Genomic DNA, 19,681 nt, shown 5'->3' on the forward strand with positions numbered 1-19,681 from the left:
CCTATTCAGTTTCTTCTTCCTTGCGACGGCAGAGAACCTAAAAGCGAGAGGAGGGGTTTGCGATGCTGTTCCGATGAGATAGAATGATGGATGAGGATTGTATGCGCGGTCGGTCGGCAGGTTGAAAGGGCAGAGAGAGCCAAGTCAGAAAGACAAGGAGCGACAGGCGCAGACAGCTCGAGGTGAGGTTGGAAGGTTTGTAAACGGAAAGAGAGGTAAGAGAGAAAGGTGAGGTAAGGCAGGCGAGGCAGAGCAGGCGCAAAGGCGGGTAAAGTAATGTAAAAAGGATAGGCAAGGCCCAGGTTGGCGGTGGAGTGGCAGGAGAGGGATTGTGCCAAAGATGTAAGAAACCAAGAGAAGAAAGAGGCGCTACTGCGTGAGGTAGAAGTATCCGTACCTTTGACGAGTGCCCCGTACCGCCTCTACCGTACCGTACCGTACCTTACTCCGTATCTAGCTACCTTGCTGTGTACTTGTAGACAGTAGACCACCTTGGACCTTGGACCATGGGACCAGCATCCGTACTCTGGGAACTTGGGACCTTGGGACTTGGATGGGCATGGAGCGGTGCGGTGCGGTCGGTACGGGGGGTAAGGGTAGGGGAAGGGAAGGGGAAGGGAAGGGAGGGAAAAGGGAAAGGGAAGGGGAGGTACCGCAGCATGGTACCCTCTCATCCACTTTCTGGGACGAAAGTGCCAGGGAAGACGCGGTACAGGTACCCATGTCCATGTCCCAAGGATCTCATGGATCCCACCCAAGGTCCCAAGGTCCCAAAGGTCTCAAGAGTCAAGCCAGGGAAAAAAGGCGTGCGCTGAAGTGTGGACACTGGGACACTGCCCTGGGATGGGAACCAAGAGGGTAGGGCAGGTACGTACTGCATGTATCGTGTACATGGGGTGCCAGCCTCGAGTCTCCTCTCCCAGGTACGTATCTTTCCACCCTTTGCGTGTGAGATGGGTGTGGCTCACCTTCCCCTTCCCCCTTCTTCCACCCCTCTCCCGGCCCAGGGGTGTGTGTGTGGTGGAGGAACAATACCTGATGGATTGATGAAGAGAGCATGGGAACAGGATGGCGGAAGGGCACCCAACAGCAGGGCCACAACAGTAGTGTAGTAGCGGAAGCAGAGAGAGACAGCGGCAGGGCAGATATGCGGACACTCACACAACCTGCAAACTCACACTGTCTCTCTTGCTCTCTCATCTCGCTCACCTCACTTACTCACTCACTCATTCTGACCCTATGCTTACTCTTATTTGCTTTTGCGCTTCCTCCCACATACTCACTCACACACATCTCACATCTCACAACCACTGACCTACTATTGAGATAATGCTGCGTATGCCAGACGGTATAGCGAGGTACGAAAAGACCCCGCACCTATGCTCTTCAAATGCCCACACGCCGGATACGCCAGACGACCTGGCGGATGCTGAAGTGTGGTGAGGCAAAGGCAGTGTAAGGCAAGGAAGCGTGCCGCACCGTAACCTCCTCGACAGTCCCGTTGCCGCTGCGCAGGGAATCGGACGGCATGCGCGTCGAATCTGAGTAACGTCGCTCAGATGGCCAAAACCTGGTGTTGGGGGGCGAAGTAATTTTTTTCTTTGTCTTTTCTTCTTGGGTCTTTTTTTTGGTGTGCCTTCACTCTCTTGGCCCCTCAAGGTGTTGTTTGGTAGTGAGGTTGGCGATAGTCAAAGGACGACTGTAGGCACTGGACTCGATTTCTTCCTTGACTGATGTTGCGGACCATAAAGGGTCTCTTAGGAACTTTGGATGGTAAGTAGGGTACTCGGAGACCATATGACACGAAGACCTTGAGGTACCGACCGCGAGGAGCCACATCAAAGTTGCAGCCTTATTGCCGGTCGCTTGTTGTCTATTCGAGATTGAGTTGCAGTGCTCCTGTTTTGTCCTGTTCTCATGTCTTGGTCCAGCGTGCGGTGTGCAATAAACACGGGCGGTTGTATGCGAGATGGAGGTAAAATGGCAGTCGTTCCATGATACTACTCCTGGATGCAACCTTGGCCACTTCACCCGGGGAGTTTGCCTCTACTGGAGTTAGGCAGCGCACTGTCGAAGATGGGATGAGATATTGGTAGGGAATAGTACGGCTGAGTGACGGCGATAGCTGGAGAGGAGAGAGGGGAATCATCCTGAAGCAACCACCCTCAGACAAAAGGCACGCTGTCCGGGCAGGGCTCAGAACACGCAGGGTGTAGAAGATGTAGGCCCGGGTCCGGGTCCGGGCCCAGGTTCAGGTACGAGGCAAACAGGGTGCCAAACCTCGGGTACCTTGGAAGACGGCAGTGTGCGGTGCGGGTGCGGATAGGTGGTTAGATGATGGGATCTGGATGGAAGGGTTGGTAATGCGGCTTGGGGTGCAGTAAGGTAAGGTAGATGATGTCTGAAGAACTTCCGCTGATGGTGGCGATGACGACAGTATCCATACCTGGGTGTAGCAGTCCTGAACATGGAGAGGATGAAGACGGCCGCGAAGAGAATCAATCTCTTGGCCAGCAGAAAGGTAAGGTATATCAAAGAGTGTGAGCGTCTGCAACAAAACTTGTCGGCGCGCAAGACAAATGGTCACCTGGTACCAGTGAGATGCAATTGACCACGACATTCTCTTCTTGTTCCTGGTCCTACTCCTTGCTCCTCCTCCTCCTGGTGCCTTTGCATTTCTTACCTTGTCGCTGCTGCTCCTATTTTGCTAACCCGACAGCCCTTGCGCCATTCTACCTATACCTGCAAGCTGCACCAGATGGGAATGGGATGGGAATCTGCTGTCACTCACTCCTACCGCACACACACACACACATATACACCCAGGTACCAAGACAGACAGACACACACACACACACACCCCTCCCCATGGCTCTCGCTCTCTGTCTCTCTTTCTCTCTCTCTCTCTCTCATCATCGCACTGCTTCCGCCCTCCCTCTGCCCCCCCTTTCACCCGTCTCTTGCTCGCCGTATGTACTGCGCATGTGCTCCAGGTTCTAGTTTCCGTACATACACCCCCTGCTCCCACCACACATTCAGAGTGTGGATGGCGCAAAGTGGACCCGAGCGGGAATGGCACAGCGGACGGATCATGTCGCACCGCCCAATGGGTGACTTTATCGTGGGCGGGAGTATCCCCTCCCTTCCCCTTAGGTCCCCTTCTTCTACCTAGGGGCCGTGGTCTTGCTCCAACACCGGCGCCGCCTCCAGCTGGGGAGCTGCCTGCCTTTAGTTCCCCGTTACCAGGTACGTACTGAGAGCCCGTAGTAAGATATTGTCGGTAAAATGATGGATTTTTTTTTGCAGCACCACCTACGCCGTACTGTGCAGTTACGGATACGATACCCTGCCATCATCCACCGCCTCCAAGAGCCCACACCATGCCGCCCATTTGCAGAAATTAACATGTTAGCAGACAAAAAGAAGGGAGAGGAGGAGGAGGAGGAGGAAGAAAGGGAAAAAAACCACGCAAGGACCCGACAATTGGAGGGCAGAAGCTGAGCTGCCACCACTACTACTACCACTACCACTACTACCACCACCACAAACCCTCCTACCAAAGTCAGAAAGTCAAGATACCAAGGTGCAAGGCAAGACAAGACGAAAGGTACCGCCGGCGGGGTGGAAAGAAAACGGCCGGGCATTAGGCCCTTTTCCCTCTCCCTTCTCGCCTGCCGACAACAAGCCAACCCATCGAGGTAACGTCAGCTACACAACACCGGCTTAACTCGACACTAGTGCGTGCAGCTAGGTATCTAGACTTGAACAAGTCCAGCTGGCCCTCCTCGGCGTTAGCCAACCAGACCAAGATTTCGAGACTCGGCTTCTGTTCTGCTCTGGGCTCTTTGCTCGCTTCACCTGTATCTGTTTCAGTGTCTTTTCCGTCCGAGGGCGAAATAATCACCTTTTTCCAGACGTAGGACGGCACGTTACAACGCTGGAGGCAAACAAAACGGCCCGAGAAGAAAATTTCTTGGTTCCTCATTGAGCCCGGCTGTAGTGTCCCAAGGGATGGGTGCTCTGCCCCAAACACACAGTTCAGCGTGTTCTGTCCCATGTCACCCCAGATCTCCAATGCCCATGTGAAGCCCAAAAAAAACTAAAACACCCCCCCCCCCCCAAAAAAAAAAAACTTCCAAAGCTGTACAATGGCAAACAACGAGGCGAGTCTTGGGATAAGTGCGTAATCGATTCTCAGCGACTCCTGATATGGGCAGCTTTTCTGTCTTAACCTGTCTTCTTTGGGGTAGGTATGCTGCCATGCCAAATTCGCAAAATAGTCCTCTGCAGCTTTCCCTCGCCAGTCGCAACATCTCAATAAATATCCAGCCAAGAAGCCGAAACAGGCACTGGCAAAATCATACAAGACCACCGAAGATGGTTGCATAGGTAGGAGAGATAGAGGAGAGTACGGCATGGTTGAACAGAGAGGTACGGTGAGACAAAGAGAAAGTGGCACAAAAACAAGAAGAGTCCCTCGTCTCTCCAAACCCAACAGCCATTTTGTTTGCCCACTGGTGGTGGGAAATACTTCTGAGCCATGACGGTTATTGCGGGCCCTCGCCGTCAATGCTATCACTTGGGTACCCGAGAAAAGGACGGATGGCGCTCCGCCCCCCGCCCCCCTTCTTCCTCCTTCGTCATACCTAGCATGGCTCCGGCTCGCGCCGGATCGTTGAATTCGGATGACCTCGTGACAAAGAAGGAGCGCAGTCTGGGGTTCCGGCAAAAAACGTATCAAGAGTAACAGAACAAAGGATCGGCTGCGTACCTGCGGCCGGCGGCTCGTACTGGGACCGCAGGCCCAGGTCTTCGTGGCTTGGAAGATCAATTAGCACAAGAAGGTACTCCGTAAGGGTCCGTCGAATTGGCCGCTCTGGTGATTCAGATTCGTTGCCGCGAGTCTGTTGTCACTTCACTCTGAAGTAATGCTCCGTCGCCCAGGGCCTAAAACTTCGGGTGTTGTCCGAGTTAGACCGTGTGCTCTGTCCGTCATGGGTGGGCAGATGGTCAGAGGGTGGTCAAAACGGGGAGATATTTTTGCAAGGAGCCATCTCGAAAAACAGCGTACAAGCATGTATTATTGAAATCGGGCTTGGTGTATCCGTATGCAATGGCAAACTGGCACTCCGTGTCGCGAAGGCGGGTTCCGTTGTATCTATGTTGCTGAAAGCCTTTTCCTATCCAGGTCGCTGATAGTAGTACAGCAGGCTGTGCCTCGTCTGGGCAGCCACTGTTGGTGCACGCTGTGGGATGGAATCGCCTTTCGTCACATATCGAACAAGGGGCCGTAGCCTCGAGGACTCTGATAGATAGGCAGAACAAACAGTGCAGTGGCTCAGAGTGTCGAATTTCTCTGCTTCAAGAACATCAACTGGGTTACCATTTTCGAATGTCGTAACTCCATTTGTTCATTCGCATGCCCCTTACTTCCTTTGGCTTAACTGTAGTCCAGGTTGACTCGTACAGCCCTCCCTCGGTAGCTCGCGCCCCCAGTTCTGGGTCTGCCCTATTGGCGGCTGGCAGTACAGGGTATCTTAGGTACGGCCCTCGCCGGTGTTGTCCGTGGGCCGGCGACGTGGAAGAAAGTGGTGGAAGATGTGGAGTACCGCACCAAACAGGGAAAACGTGCGCCTTGGCTTGACTGGCCGCGTCTAATCCCGTGTCTGAACCCACCAGCCCGGGCGGCGGTCGCAGATCTGGCCGCAGGCAAGGCGAGCAGTGTGTGTGTGTGTGTGTGTGTGTGTGTGTGCGGATATTTTGGCTTGCTGTTTGAAGACCAGCCACGACTACTCAAGGGGAGGATACAGCAGCACCTCGGATACCGATCCTGGCCGAAGAAGCTGCCCAAAATCAGTCGCTGGCTGCTGCTGTGTGCGCCATTGTCTGACACCTGCGGTGCCTCCGCCACCCCTACCCTGCCTGCCTGCTTGGAACTGGGAGTCAGCATCATCCGAGAGTACCTCATTCGTACATTCATCTTGGCTTCAGATGAAATGCAAATGATCTGTTTCATGCCCTCAAAGACGAGAAACTGCCCTACTACATATATTGTGGAGCTGTGATGGTTGTCTTAAGTCGAAATGACAAGGTGCGACGAAATCTTCTGCGCGACATTGAATCTAGGGTGTTGTTCTGTGGAGAGGACACGAGGGTTGGAATGCCAGTCCACGCATCCCATCTGTTGCCTTGGTAGGGTCTCTGTTCCTACCAAGCAAATTAGATCCTGGTGTCTTGTATTTCTAGGAGGTGTCTCAGCGCGGGACGCTCCTCTCGCCTCGTCTAAGTCTTTGTGATGCTCGATCTCTGTACGCCCACGCAGTAAAAACCTCTGACGCAACAGTCTTAGCCTGGCTGAGGGCTGTTTGTCACCAGCTACTGCACTTGCAGTGGGCGTGAAATGAGTCTGTATACGTAGCGTGGGCTCAATACTGAGCCGCAGTGGCCACGCATTTTGCTAGACTGACGGCAAGTATGACCGGACCGAGCTTAAGGAATCACGTAGCCGTACTTAAAGGTCGAGGAGACTAGGTTGAGCGGAAATGCCAGGCTAAGTCAGTCCAGTCATAAAGCAGAACAGCTGCCCAACTCTCACGGGTTTCGCGGGAGGACCGCAGCACACGCGCGGACGGGCAAACCTTGGCATGCCCGCGTTTCTCCGTGTTGCGGATCTTGCCGTGGAACGCCGACGGGAGGCGAGCTTCTGGGTGCCGTAGCCGGGGTCTCGTTGCCTCGAAGCCCGTGAACTCCGTCGCAGTAGAGTGTACGAATGATAACGGCGGTGCGGAGGCAAAGGCACAGGGCAAACCTGGGAGGAACCCAGGGGAGCTCTAATTTTGTGCAATAAAAAAGAACCCAGTTTGATGCAAAGTCGACTGGGCATCCCAATTTCGGGTACGATCATACGAACGCGTTGAGTCGCGTCTCAAGGCACGGCCCAGCTGACGTTGGAAGACCGGATCCAGTGGGATGGGCCTGGAGGACGCGGGTCGCGATGTTGCGGTTGGGGTGATGGTATTCTGCATCCGTAGAGAGTCAGAGACTGATTGAGATGTGAATATGCAGACGCGATGACCCCAACAACACCGTTGTTGCGCAGACGTATCCGTGGCTGATTGTGATCGGTACGTATACAAGGGGACTGCAATGTCGAGTAGGGTAGGTACTGAGTCTCCGTACGGGTACCACCACCACAGCAGCAGCAGCAGCAGCACTGGTAACAAATCCCTGCCTGGCTGCTAGCTGCGTGAGCCTGCGTCACAGCGCTTCGTGGTCCTGTGATGTCTTCTCCCTGCGCCTCGCCGCTCCATGCTTATTTGTGGGCAGCAACGGAATAGATCAACCAACGGGTCTCGATCGGAACGGACCCCCGTCCACTCAGGTGGGCTGAGACGCTGAGGAATCCATGTGTAAGGTGGTATGCATCCTGGGCTTCTTCTGCCAAACGAATGGCAGCTAGCGCTCTACGACAAGTGAACTGTGAGCGTAGTGGTATGCCAGGCTCCCGAAACCCCAAAACCACTCAAACCATCATGCCCTTGTCGGCATCATCAACTCCACAGTAACCCGGGCGGGAAATCTGCGGTAATCGGGTTTCACATATACCAGACGGCGTATTTTATCGAGTCCTTTATCAACGAATGACTGAGAATTAAGCCGACCAGGAGTGCGATGAGGTGGGCTAGGATGACCGTTCGACGCCCAAAATTCCTATAGCAAAAAGTTGTTGAGTTGTAGCAAAATCGAGTCTAGGGTGCTGAACTCGCTCTGCCAGACTGCGTCGTCGCTTCGGCCGTGAACGGCTGATGCCTACCTTATCTTTCGGCAGGTCGCGCGATGGCCCGCGTTCGGCTGTAGGAGCCAAACAGAAACCGTTGCACTCGATCTGTTCCTCTCGTCAGGGGCGTTGTTGATAATCATACTCTTTTGTATGGCTCATGATTACCTAGGGAAAGAAACGGCAAGCTTCAGTAGGCCTCGGCGTGGTGTCTGATTCAATAGTGCGAGGTGCCCAAACTGAGCCGGAAGAAGCAATTTCTGGCCAAAGACGCCAAGGCTGAAAGAAGAATAGCTGGAGTTCGATGATCGATGATGCCAGGAGGAAGGTAAAAAGAAAGAAGAAAGAAAAAAAAAAAAGGATACCGCGCCATTCGCGATCGAATACCTTCTGGTTATTTTCCAGAGTCAAGCGACCGAGCGATGTCGCAAATCTCTAATGTCCTTTGCCTTGGTCCGAGATAGCCAATTTGCGACTGTTGTGAGATTCTCAAAAGGGTGGGCCCCAATTTGCGTGTACCAGTGATCGCTTGTCCTTATCCTGTCCAAGGGTCACTGTGCAACGGCGCAAATGTACTTGCCAACGTGAATGATCGATAGTCGTTTTCAATTTCGTACTGTGCTTCGTCCAAAGGGGAGAATTTCTTCTTCTCAGCCTGGTGGATCGCTTGACAGAGTCGTCTGTTGTCAGAACTTGTTGCTACTTGGGAGACAAATGCCATGCCTCCACACCAATGACGATAATCAGCGAGCTGTTGGCCGAACTTGCACAGTACAACTCGATAGATGAATCGGCGGATCATGTTCGCATCAAGACCGTGCCCTTGGCAGAACTCTCTTCTTTGACTGTTCTCGTTGGCTGACGCTGTCGTAATGATGCGCGTTTGTCGTCGACCTTGTCTTCAGCTCTCGGCTGGCTGTTTCTTTGGATTGATCATGCCCGTTTGGCCCACTGCTCTGCAAGCTTCCGGCGAATATCATGGCAATGGATGATGATGGGCCGGTCAGCAGGTTCGCCCCTCAGTAAGCCCAGGGGGTAATGGGCCAGGGCACCCATCCTGCACCACTGAGATGCCGCCCGGGTACCCTCTCCTGAGCTCTTGTCTGGGCCCGTGTTGCTTCCAGGCCGCGTGCGGATGGAGCCATGCCCCCCCTGGTGCCTGCCAGCCCCCCTGCTCTGTCTGCCCTGGCTGGTGTGCCCGCACTTGTAGTCGCTCTTCCGGGCTGGTCGGTGACCCAGAACTGGGACGGGAACTGGCGGTAATCTGACAGCGAAAGCTGTTCCTACCCCAAGTCCTGGTGGAGCAGGTATAGAGTGTGTGGAACCGCGCGGCCGACGTGGAATGGCCCAAAGGCTCCCAGGATAACGGGCTCTTGGAAACACTTGCGCCACTGGTAAGGGAACGGCTCTGAGCTCCCCAACTAGGCTCACTGTCTTGCTCGCCCGAAATCTCCAGTTTGCTCTGAATCACGTCGAACATGGGCCAATGAAGTGCGTTACCAGGAAGCAAGCAGGCTAAATGAGGCATTAGCATTGGCATCATGTTCAAATATAGCCCTGGCGTGCGCGGACTCACCACATGGTTTTATAAATTGTCGAGGAATGGCAGCCAGCCTGTGTATCATTCCGCACTTCAAAGCGATCTCCTAGAGATCGAAATCTCTGTTATTTTGACGGGCAGGTAGGAAATCTGGACAGGACGGGCACGGCATGTCTGGCGTACCTGCTAGCCGAGTTGCTGCTACGAACGTCCGCCCACTTCCATTCTTCTCGTCCTGCTCGCTCGATCGGTCTGTTAACCTCGGCGGCAAGTCGCGAAACGAATCGAAGAGGTGGATATGTCGATTGTGGACAACCACAAAGAAGACGGCGAGCCGCGATAGCTGTGGCTCGATGTTCCCAAAGGGTATATTGCTGTGCCTCGTGGTTGCGCACAGTGGCATTTGATGTTTGGGGGCTAGCGAGTGCGTCCACCAGTGTCCCGTCCCATCACATCCGAGCCAACCCACAGGTGATCCCCTGCTGTTCCGTCACAGTTGGTGTGGTTGGTAAAGTTGAAGTTAAAGGCGGTCGGGATACCCTGTCTGTTTGTCCATGTGTCTGAACAGATGAAATCGATGCGACGCTAAAGTGTGTAAAGTGTGTGACGGTGTGACCTGGTGCATGATACACAGCGGGGTTGAGGCCTTGAAGGGGTGATACGTGAAGCAGATGGGACGGGCGGGAACTCCCACAGCGATGCCATGTGCTTGTGGCCAGCCATGCACCATGTCGGCCGAGAGCGCGTCAACGGTTTTGGCACTTGGCTTTGATATGCAAGGATCAGCCTGGTCCGTCGGGCCCTGCTGACTTGTGAGGTTTTGACGATATTATAGCCACGATAGAAGGCGGGGCGGGGCATGGTGCTGGTGTGCGAGAGAAATTGGCCAAACCCACGACACTTGTTAAGTACCAATCAAGAAGGCGAGCAACAGCTATCTAGTACTGAGGTGAGATGAGTTTCGGCGGTCAGATATCGTCGTAGTGGAAGAGAAAGCGTTGACATTGGAGATGGATGCGAGATATTAGTTCTCCCCGACACATGCGCAAGGCATCTCTAGACTGAGTCGGAGGAGAAGTAGGACGGGTACCTTGGCAGACTCGGACAAGAAAGACCTGGGGAGGTGCTTGCCCTCCTCTGGTATCGACCAACTAGAAGGAGCCTTGGAGTTGCCTTCTTATTTACCTTCCTTCGTCCTCGGATAGGTTGGTGCCTTCCATGATGAGCCTGCCTGTGAATCGAAATTGAATGCGGCGGGTCTCCTCTTCATTGCCAGATCTCGGGAAGGGAAGGAACACGGCGGATGAGTCGGTGCATGCTCAACGTGCCTGCCTAAAGTACCCGCCTACCTTATCCAAGAAAGAAGAATGAGATACGGATACATAACGTAAGTACCTTACTATCCGTCAGGACCTTCAAGTTTGGGTTATCCCAGGAACTCGGAGAGGATCATCATCAAATCAAACAGGCGCGGGCGCATGGCTAGTCGGAGTATTCCGTGGCCGGAACGGTGAATAGAAGACAAGGTAAGGCAAGGCAGGTAAGGTAGGTGTGCATCACTGGGCACATACCTTGGTAGACATTGATGCCATCCTCGCCTTCCAAATAAGCGACTTGGATAGCGCGATCGCCTCAATTAAGGTAAGGTACCACGAATCATGAAACTCTTTTCCTCATCGTGAGCTCCTTCCGTTCATCGATTAAGGCGCACAACAAGGGAAGGTAGGAGGACAAGGCAAAGCCGTTGGTACCTGCCCAGATACCGGGCGCAGGCGTGACAGGTAGGGTACCTTCCCATAGAACTGGGTGAAGGCGGGAGCGTCGCGTCGATCGGGGTTCTTTGCCCGTCTTCTTCGGAGCTGGCCCCGTCTTCTCAGCGAATAGGCGATTGGGCAGTGGTGAAATTTGCCTTGGGATCCCTGTTTCCCTTTCCTTTTTTTTTTCCTTTTCTCCCCCCTTCCCTCCTTCCGTTTTCCCCCCTACACGTTTTGGTGAGAGAGATCCCTCCCACCCTCCTCTGAGGCTCCTTCTTCCATCTTCCCCTCCCCCTCCTCCACATTAGATCACGTCGCTTTAACTTTCTCAGCTTCTTTTCCATCATCCTCCAGGGCTCTCATCGGGCCATCCTCATCGCCGCCCGTTGTGTCCAGTCCCTGTCTCAACGGTTGTTCCAGCCTTCCAGGGAATCCTTACTCATCTTGCTTTTCCCACCTCAAGGTCCTGCCCTGCGTCATTGCATCTAGATCGGTGAGCATCGATATTCTCTTCCCCTCTAACACCATTTCTTTGGCACTGGGCTGCGCCATTCCTCCGATCCCCCTCCACACTCACTTCGATCAACCTCAAGGCCATACTCCGGACGACGCTTCTTCGTGCCCCTCAATTTCTCCCTCACTCCGCCCCTCTGCCCCTCCGACAAACGCAAAACTACCACGCGGCCGCGATGCCCCAATTCTGGGTCGACCGAAGCAGCCCCGGTACCACCAATGATTGGGTCTTGCCATTTTACCCCATCTGGAGCTCGGCTGTGACCCATCGACGAGTTATTTGAATGCGAAGCCGACATCCTTGGTCCAACACGCTGTGACAGGGGGGCTCACGAGCTACACTCTCAATTCCGCTGGTCTGCGGGAGCAAATCGGCGCACGTTCTTCCAATCTTCTTTCACCACCCATTCTCGAGTCCTATGTCCTGACCCATCACTCAGCCTGCCCGCAGACCAGCCGCATCAGAAATGGCTTCCTGCTCCGTACCGGCGGTAACACCCTGCCAGTGCCTGCGCGCCATTCGCCAATCATTCGACACTCCTGTCAACCTACCCTGCCATGCCAGGCCAATGTCATGTCTTGCACCCGTTCCGCCGCTATGATTGTGGCGCAACTGTTCAAACTATCGCCTCCGGCGTCATTCTCTTGACGCGAACCGAGCTGATGGAACGCCGACTATCCGTCCGCCAACTACCGGCTAGCAGACCCGCTAAATACGGTCTGATGTTGGGAAGCCTTCACTCTGGCATGACGGGCGACCGACTCGATGCCATCCAGCGCACCAAACCTGCAGCCCACTCACCGCGCACGCCTACGGATAAATTGCCTACCTATTCATCCCATCTGCACGCAACCCAGCACTCTGTCAGAGCCCAGCAGGCACTAGGCCTGGCGTTCTTAACCAACCAAGGTACGGTTTCCAACAGATCTACGATGATCAGACGTGGGCAAGTACTGCTCCTCGGTGGGTTTAAGCATACCCTGCAGCGCGCGCGTGCGAAACAGAACACCCGCCCGTGCCGCCTTCTCCCCCTCACCAAGAGAGTCTCATCCTCTGGGCATGGTTTGATCACGGTCGACAATGACGAACTCGAAGCAGCCGCGCATCCTCCACTACTGGCGGTGCAAACATTCCTGCAACCAATTCCTACCAGTACGAGACGTGAAGATGGTGCGACTGCGTTTCCGACCCCGATTCCAGAGAGCGACGCATCGCGTCAATTGGACAAATATTGGTGAAGAACCTGCCTTTGTTCTCCCGCTACCCACCCACACCTACGGATGATCACTTGACTGATCAACTTGTCCGATGTGCGCCCTGTCGGCTGCCCCAGAGACACAAAGCGATAACGCGACGCCCGTCCACACCCCCACCGGCAACAGCACCAGCAGCTGGATTCGGTCCAGTCCCAGAGGCTTGTGCTGACAGCGCCGTCGTCGGGCCATGGGCGACTAAGGCAGACCCAATCGCCTGTCAGACTTTCTTTTTCCGTTCTTAGCGGTCCATTCTGGCGGGAGGGGCTACCCCCCAGTTCCACCGGGCTCATGGGTTCTTCTTAGGAGCTTGCCGGTACCCACAGTCTTCGTGTACCCGGTACAAACAGATACTTCGTACCGACTTCATGGGTCGGGCAGAGACAGCCCCGCCTCCCTTTGTCTTGCGCAGCTCTCGACGCACCTTAGATCAAGTAGCGTTGATGAATCGCGCCCGTCAGATCTTTCTATCCGCTGCCTCCAGCACTCCGGTTTCAAATCAATTCATGGCAGGCTGCACTGGCTTGATGGACAGTTCCGATGATGTACCGCCAGGGGATCCCGAGGACTGGCGAGCAAGCGAGAGAGCGGACGAGATTGGGGTTCACTTGGTCCTACCCCTAGTCACGCTAACGCAAAGGGAACCGGGGGCTTGCGCAAGGACCGGGGGCTGCCGACCATGCAACGCCGCGCCGCCCGCTCCCTAAAGGATACTCCCGTTTCTGCCGTTTCGTCGTACATATCCCGCATATCCATCACCTTCGCCAATACGGATGGCCCTACGGCAATCTATCTCACCGCGAGACCAATGCCTTCATGTCTGTGCACCACCTCTGGGCAGGTTGCAGAACTACAAAGGGAGGTCTGCTTGATGCAGTAATACGTCCTCTGCTGGGATGCACTTGCATCTGCTCCTAACCCAGTTCGATTACAGCTGCAGCGTCATGTCATTCCTGTGTGGCGCGAGACCAGGTATCTCACCAACACGCATGGTACAACCCTCAGCTTGCCTGTTCGGTCTGAAAATCCGCTTACAGCCAATATTCCAAGATTTTGTCCTGCCTCGTTTGGTTTACGCTCCCAACACGGAGCATCACCACGGCGATTTCGGCCTGCAGGGACCGATGACTATTACCAGACTGACCGTTGAATGACATAGCAGGGGTTCCACGCCGTCGCATGTAGAATGAATTCCAACACTGGCGGTTCAATCGCCAGCCCACGATGGTGGTCTATTGACTAATCAGCATTGGCATTGCATCAGACACCGCCTCAAAATATTCCGAGAAGGTTTGGAACTTCCTGTTGTTCAATTCCTCGTCGCTGGTGACTTAGGTTAGATGTATGGTTTTCTCCAACATGATGTGGGACAACCTTCCCACACCTTCTCTTGATACGGATGGCATTGCTGGTCCAGATGCTTCCACAGATTCCGAATTGACCACTGTCTCGCCAGTACGCCGTACACCGTATCGCATCAACCTTCATCGGCCCCTTTCACGCCTTTAAACCTTATAATTGCCAGAACCAAGTTGAAAACGTGATGGAAGAGGAATTGAAAAAAGAGCTTAACAGCGAATACCTTGCTGACTTTCTTTGCCAGCAGCAAACATTCGCCTCGCTTCAGACGTTTCACGAACAGTTCATCTGATTGTCGTACTTTTACATCGAAGTGGGCATGGAAATGGTCAGGAAAGCTACAAGTGTGGCTTAATTACACAATTTTGCCGCCTTTAAACGAATCTGCAAAGACACCCATCGGCTCACCAAGCGGATCGCATCACAGCACAGTGACATCGTGCATGTAACACAACCAATATCAACACTAATGAGCGGATTCATAGTATCTGGAAATCAACAAGAGATCGATCAGCCGCGCAGTACATTGCACACCGCTACGTACGAGTCTCTCAATTCCAGCTAAACGCCATGCTCTCAACTCAAACCGCCTGACAACTCGAACTTTGATAATCCATACAAGACGGGTGATGACGTCTGCCTCCCTAGGCCCCAGTGGTCGACTTTGACGACGCAAACCCAAGACTACGCGGCGACGGGGGCGTGCCGCCGGGTTTCGCCAGTCACGTTGACGGACAAAGACAGGGGTTTATCCACACGTGAAGTGTATAATCAGGCTCACCCATCTCAAGCCTGCAATCTGTATTCAAGTCTCAAGAATTGGACAGTGCTAAGTTTTGCCTTAAGTTTTTGGTTCCATCTTGCTTACTTGTAATTGCAGTTCTCCCAAACCACATCCGAACTTCATTTTCTTCCACGGACTGCTTGAGCCTGATCCAAGCGCCATGCCCCATTGCGCTCGTCCATTTCCCGACAACGACATGGATCTATGATCATTACCAGGAACGGTTTTATTGTCGCTCTTTCCGCGACTTTGCTCGGTCTCACTTGGCGGTGTGAGGCCCAGGCAGCAAGCAAATAGTGCAAGTACTTCGCCGCTCTTGAAGAGAGACGGAAGAAAAATCTCAGCCGACAAGTTTTTTGAATAGCTCGTTGCGGCAACATTAGTCTGTGCCGTGGTGAGGCATCCCAAGTGGGACGAAAAGCACCATTTTGAGAGGCGGGCCGGGCCTCGTGGAGCCGTATCGCGTAACTCGCAGTGTCGGGGAAGATGATGGCAGCGCTCGAGGATAGCTTCCGCCGTCTGCACGCCCTGAGATTCGCTTGAAAGCGACAGTGTGGCAGGAGATGGTCCCATGTTAGCCACCAGCCCAACTTTGTTGACGCTCGTGCCAGACAAGGTAAGGGAGGCGTGCTGCTAGCTTGTCAGTCCGGTTATCTCAACGGCCTGGTTCACTATTCGACAACCAATACGTCCTGCATGTCAGCCAAATGCACGCTTGCCGCCGGCTGGCCCGCGTTCACCGAATAAGTCCACCTTTTCCCCCCCGGGTCTGGCGTTTTGACCTTGCGTTTGGTTGGGCTAGCGAGACGTAATGTTGTTGATGATGCATACCTTTCCCAGGCCGGGTTCACCTTGAGATATTGGGCGAAATGAAAGCGTACATTTTTCGCAACAAAGACTCTGTCAACGTAGGTTCAAAGCCATGTCTGGCGAGGACCGGTGGGTAATTGTCGCACCCTGACGATACCCAAGATACCTCAAAAACGTCACGACAAATCTCTATTAACAGACCGACCAAGCGGCAGCCAACCAACCAATCGATGGGCTGACCTTGGGAGTCTCTCAGCCCAGGATTCGCTCTTTTTTTTCGTTCGTTTTTCTTACCCTGTCTACCAAAGCACCTACCTGGCTTCTGGTACCGGTACTTGTCTGGCGAGGAGGAGCATCCAAGCGACTGGGCCGCTATCAACAGGCAATCGTGTTTTGGTGGCGCTAGGGGTGTTCTCTGATTGTCAAAGGTCATTGGACAGATCGGGGGACATTGGGTTTAGGGACATCACGTGACGAAAAGCGTATGCATGCAGCCGTCGTTCCCGCGACGTTCCCCATTTTTTACCTTCGATTCCCTTGCTCAGGCTCTCCACGGCCCGCCACGACAACCACCCTCCCATTGACACACTCCTTTTCCAGAGACCTTGACCGGACCAAACCACGCAAACCTCAACTCACTTCACCTCCCAATCCATTGTGTGTGGAACCTCTACCCCTACGGTGCATCCTCAACCATTTCGATATTCGTGCCTCACACAACCACCCCCTCCCCCCCTTTTCTCTTTACCTTACCTACGACCTTGCCTACCCCTTCATTCCGTCCGAAAAGAAAACCTCGAGGCACACCCGCTGGGCCGATCGAGCCTCGTCGCTTGATCTAGCATCACGGACCTCCTTTCAATACAGCACATGGAAACTTTCCATCCTGGTCCAAATGACCTCCTAGACCTTGACAGCTCTCTTGATACCTGGTCCCTGCCCCAGCTTTGTCGGCTTGACTTTTGGACACATTAACGGTGACTAGCGGTGCAATAATGGATGGGGGCCATTGTGACCATTTTTTACCCCCTCTCACCGGAGAGGTCGGTGGCAAGGCAGACGACCGACTTGGAGACCGAGGGTGGGATTGGAAGCAAGGGGTTTCTGTCCCTGTGCTTTGTACGCCCCGAGATTAATCAAAGACATTCCCATTATGCGGCGAAAGCATATTACACCTGTAGACACTCAAACTAGCGCCTGCGATGGACGCGGCGACGACGACGACGTGTCATGTACTCCCACCTCAGCATCTAACTGAATCTTGATGGCGCGTGGGGAACAATCCGATCAGCTCTTCTACCGAGACAAGCCGCCCGTTCTTAATCACTTCCAGTGGGGATGGGCGGCGACAAGGAATAATAGCACCAAGACTCTGCACAGTTCGCTCTGCACCAGAGACCATAATGGGAGGAGAAGTGACTTGTCTACACAGTGCGTCCACATATTTCTGCACATGCTGCGACACTGCCGCAGCCCGCCAACCGGGCAAACCTGGCAAAGCAGCCCAGATCGAATTAGCAGGGAGATTTGACCAGGTCGAGTCAAGCGACAAGCCCATGGGGTGGAAATTGCGAACAGCAATAGACTGAGGCTCCGATCGACGGATATCAGACGAAGAAAGAGGTCAAAACCATGGACGAGGGCTGGACGGCCGAATGCGGTGAAAGCTTCATGATTGAGACGCGTCTTCGAGGAATGAGCTCGAACAGGGCTGTTGCCAGCAAGATTCCGGCCGCCAACCCTCCACCATCAAAAGCTTCGTACGGCCACTACCCTCGCCGGACGCGCCCCCCCCCCCCCCCCCCCCCCCCCCCCCCCAGCCCCCCCCCCCCCCCCCCGCCCCCCCCGAAACACCCCCCCCCCCCCCCCTCCGCCCCACCCCCCCCCCCCCCCCGCGGCCCGCCCCCCCCCCCCCCCCCAAAGTGCGCCGCCAGAGCTACTCGCCCAGTTAGCCGTGCTGGCAATCCGAATAGCAGCACGTCAGGCGTGCCAGCGATGCCACTGATCGATGGCCCAGGGCCAGGCTACGTGGGCTGGCAGGATGCCAGAAGCTACAACGTCCATGACCATCGCCATGCAGACAGATGCATAGCTGCTGCTTATGGATGCCCAGCCACATCAACTGTTTCTCACGGGACCTCGGCCACATGAGACATGGCAGCCCAAAGGCGAGACCATAGGCTAGGATCCATGCCGGATGGACAAGTGACGGTTGCTCAACAGACTTCCCGCTGCGCATGTAGTCCGTCCCCAGCCCTTCCTTGTATCGTCGTTCGGTACGTAAATGAAGCAGACTGGGCCAGCTCCGCGTTCAACGGCGGCGATTGTACGCTGCGGCACACCATGGATGAGGTACAGGACGCGCCGCACTAAGGTCGTGCAAGCTAACCAGCCCGTCCGCGGGACGTGTAGTGTATCGAACGGACTGCAATCAGCTTCGGCCCACCAGCGATCCGAATGAAAACTTTCCTAGCTTTTCTTGAAGCATGACCTTTCCCTGATTTTGTGTCATACTGTCTCGTTACAAAAGACTGCCCTGCAAGAAGCCTGGTGTGAGGGCACTCGAATACCTCCATCGGCCGACTGAACACACTGATGGATGGGCGCCGATTCGAGGAACGTGGCAGCGTCTCAAGCACGCTACTGCACGAGATTCACGTTGCCCACTGAGGACTACACTGCCTATGAGCGTGCTGACTGCTGAGTGAGCGGCACACCAGCTACATGAGATGGTGGGGAGAGCTATATGGAGCCCTCGAGCCCAGAGGAGGGCAACGAGGATGGGCTGGCTAAGAGAAGCAGGCATATGGATGGTTGGGGCAGGAAAGGCACACTGCACCACAGCGGCAAAGCAGCGGTGAGCAGAATATCTGACCTGCTCATTGCGGTGTTGGCACTGACCTACGCTCCGTCCTGGGCGGCTCGGGTCCGTTCATCCCGTACTCGACCCGCCCGTTGTCACTCGCCATCACGTCAATGTATTGACGTTCAGCCGAGTTTCGGATCGGAGAAGGAAGAGAGATTTCTTTCTTTCTTGGTCGGTCTTCTCGCTGACCTTCGCTCTCGATGGGATCGCGCTCGACTACAGTCTACGGGATGCAGCTCATGGGTCCAGGCGACGATTCTGTCATGCGATACCGTGAGTGTTGTTGGTCGACAAACGAGGCGGAGATGACCTGTCAGATCTGACAGCTGCGTCGTCGCAAGCCACGCGGCGGCAGCGGCGGCGGCCGGTGGTACGAATGAACTCGGATACTATGGGAAGCAGATGGGAGCACGTATCAATCAACAACCCATACGGATACCGAGCACGATTCCGGGATGCACACATCGTGGGCGGCTTCTTTCTAGGGGTCCCTGACTCTGACTCTTCAATGCGTGCAATCCATCTCAGCAAGGCAGCCGAAACGGCAAAAAGCAAGCGCTTGACGAGGGGTCGTGAGGGTTTCTTTCTTTGGTCTGACTTTCTGACAGTATGGTAGGAGTGGCAGTGAGGGGTTGCTTCTTCTTGCTTTCTTTCTTTCCTTTTCAATTTAGTTTTTTTTTATTTACCATTTTCTCTTCGCCTAGGTAGTCATACGGGCGACCAGCTCCTCACCCACCATCTCACCTCGTCCGCCGTCTCCCCGCTTGCTCACCACCCATCACCAAAACAAATTGACATGTCTTCCCCCGGCTCGCGTCCGTGGCCGCCGATACCTTGCAGCAGAGTTGCAGACCAACAAGAAAAGTTCGCCCCATCCCCATCTGCGGTAGCCGTCCATTGGCGATGCATCATGTACAGTACTTTGGTTCTTTTTGGCTCATCTACCTAGGCTTGCACCACCCATCGGCGCCCAGCCCCCAGGCAGCCGGGCATACATACAATGGACCACGTCGCCCACCCCTTC

The 19,681-nt window shown here is 54.5% G+C and overlaps 6 protein-coding genes across 6 annotated transcripts; 3 read left to right on the forward strand and 3 right to left on the reverse strand.

The window, feature by feature from the left end:
• Positions 1-2,251: 2,251 nt before the first annotated feature.
• CCOS01_11693 (uncharacterized protein) lies at positions 2,252-2,620 on the reverse strand (the record flags this gene model as incomplete). The annotated part of the gene is made up of 1 exon (XM_060459845.1): positions 2,252-2,620. One exon carries the CDS (start codon positions 2,618-2,620, stop codon positions 2,252-2,254), a length of 369 nt encoding a protein of 122 aa, XP_060309676.1.
• Positions 2,621-7,165: 4,545 nt separating this feature from the next.
• Positions 7,166-7,390, forward strand: CCOS01_11694 (uncharacterized protein; the record flags this gene model as incomplete). Its single annotated transcript, XM_060459846.1, has 1 exon — positions 7,166-7,390. A coding segment is annotated over one exon (225 nt), but the record flags the coding sequence as incomplete, so codon positions are not given.
• Positions 7,391-7,809: 419 nt separating this feature from the next.
• On the reverse strand, positions 7,810-8,133 carry CCOS01_11695 (uncharacterized protein; the record flags this gene model as incomplete). Its single annotated transcript, XM_060459847.1, has 2 exons — positions 7,810-7,885; positions 7,946-8,133. Coding segments are annotated over 2 exons (264 nt in total), but the record flags the coding sequence as incomplete, so codon positions are not given.
• A 622-nt stretch (positions 8,134-8,755) lies between these two features.
• On the forward strand, positions 8,756-12,750 carry CCOS01_11696 (uncharacterized protein; the record flags this gene model as incomplete). The annotated part of the gene is made up of 2 exons (XM_060459848.1): positions 8,756-8,799; positions 12,684-12,750. The coding sequence occupies 2 exons, from the start codon at positions 8,756-8,758 to the stop codon at positions 12,748-12,750; spliced, it is 111 nt and encodes a 36-aa protein (XP_060309679.1).
• Positions 8,781-9,720, reverse strand: CCOS01_11697 (uncharacterized protein; the record flags this gene model as incomplete). Its single annotated transcript, XM_060459849.1, has 2 exons — positions 8,781-9,292; positions 9,501-9,720. 2 exons carry the CDS (start codon positions 9,718-9,720, stop codon positions 8,781-8,783), a joined length of 732 nt encoding a protein of 243 aa, XP_060309680.1.
• Positions 12,751-17,423: 4,673 nt separating the features above from the next.
• Positions 17,424-18,164, forward strand: CCOS01_11698 (uncharacterized protein; the record flags this gene model as incomplete). Its single annotated transcript, XM_060459850.1, has 2 exons — positions 17,424-17,551; positions 18,035-18,164. 2 exons carry the CDS (start codon positions 17,424-17,426, stop codon positions 18,162-18,164), a joined length of 258 nt encoding a protein of 85 aa, XP_060309681.1.
• Positions 18,165-19,681: the final 1,517 nt, after the last annotated feature.

Source organism: Colletotrichum costaricense, assembly GCF_030867565.1.
Source record: "Colletotrichum costaricense strain IMI 309622 chromosome Unknown Scaffold_13.1, whole genome shotgun sequence".
NCBI lineage: Eukaryota > Fungi > Ascomycota > Sordariomycetes > Glomerellales > Glomerellaceae > Colletotrichum > Colletotrichum costaricense.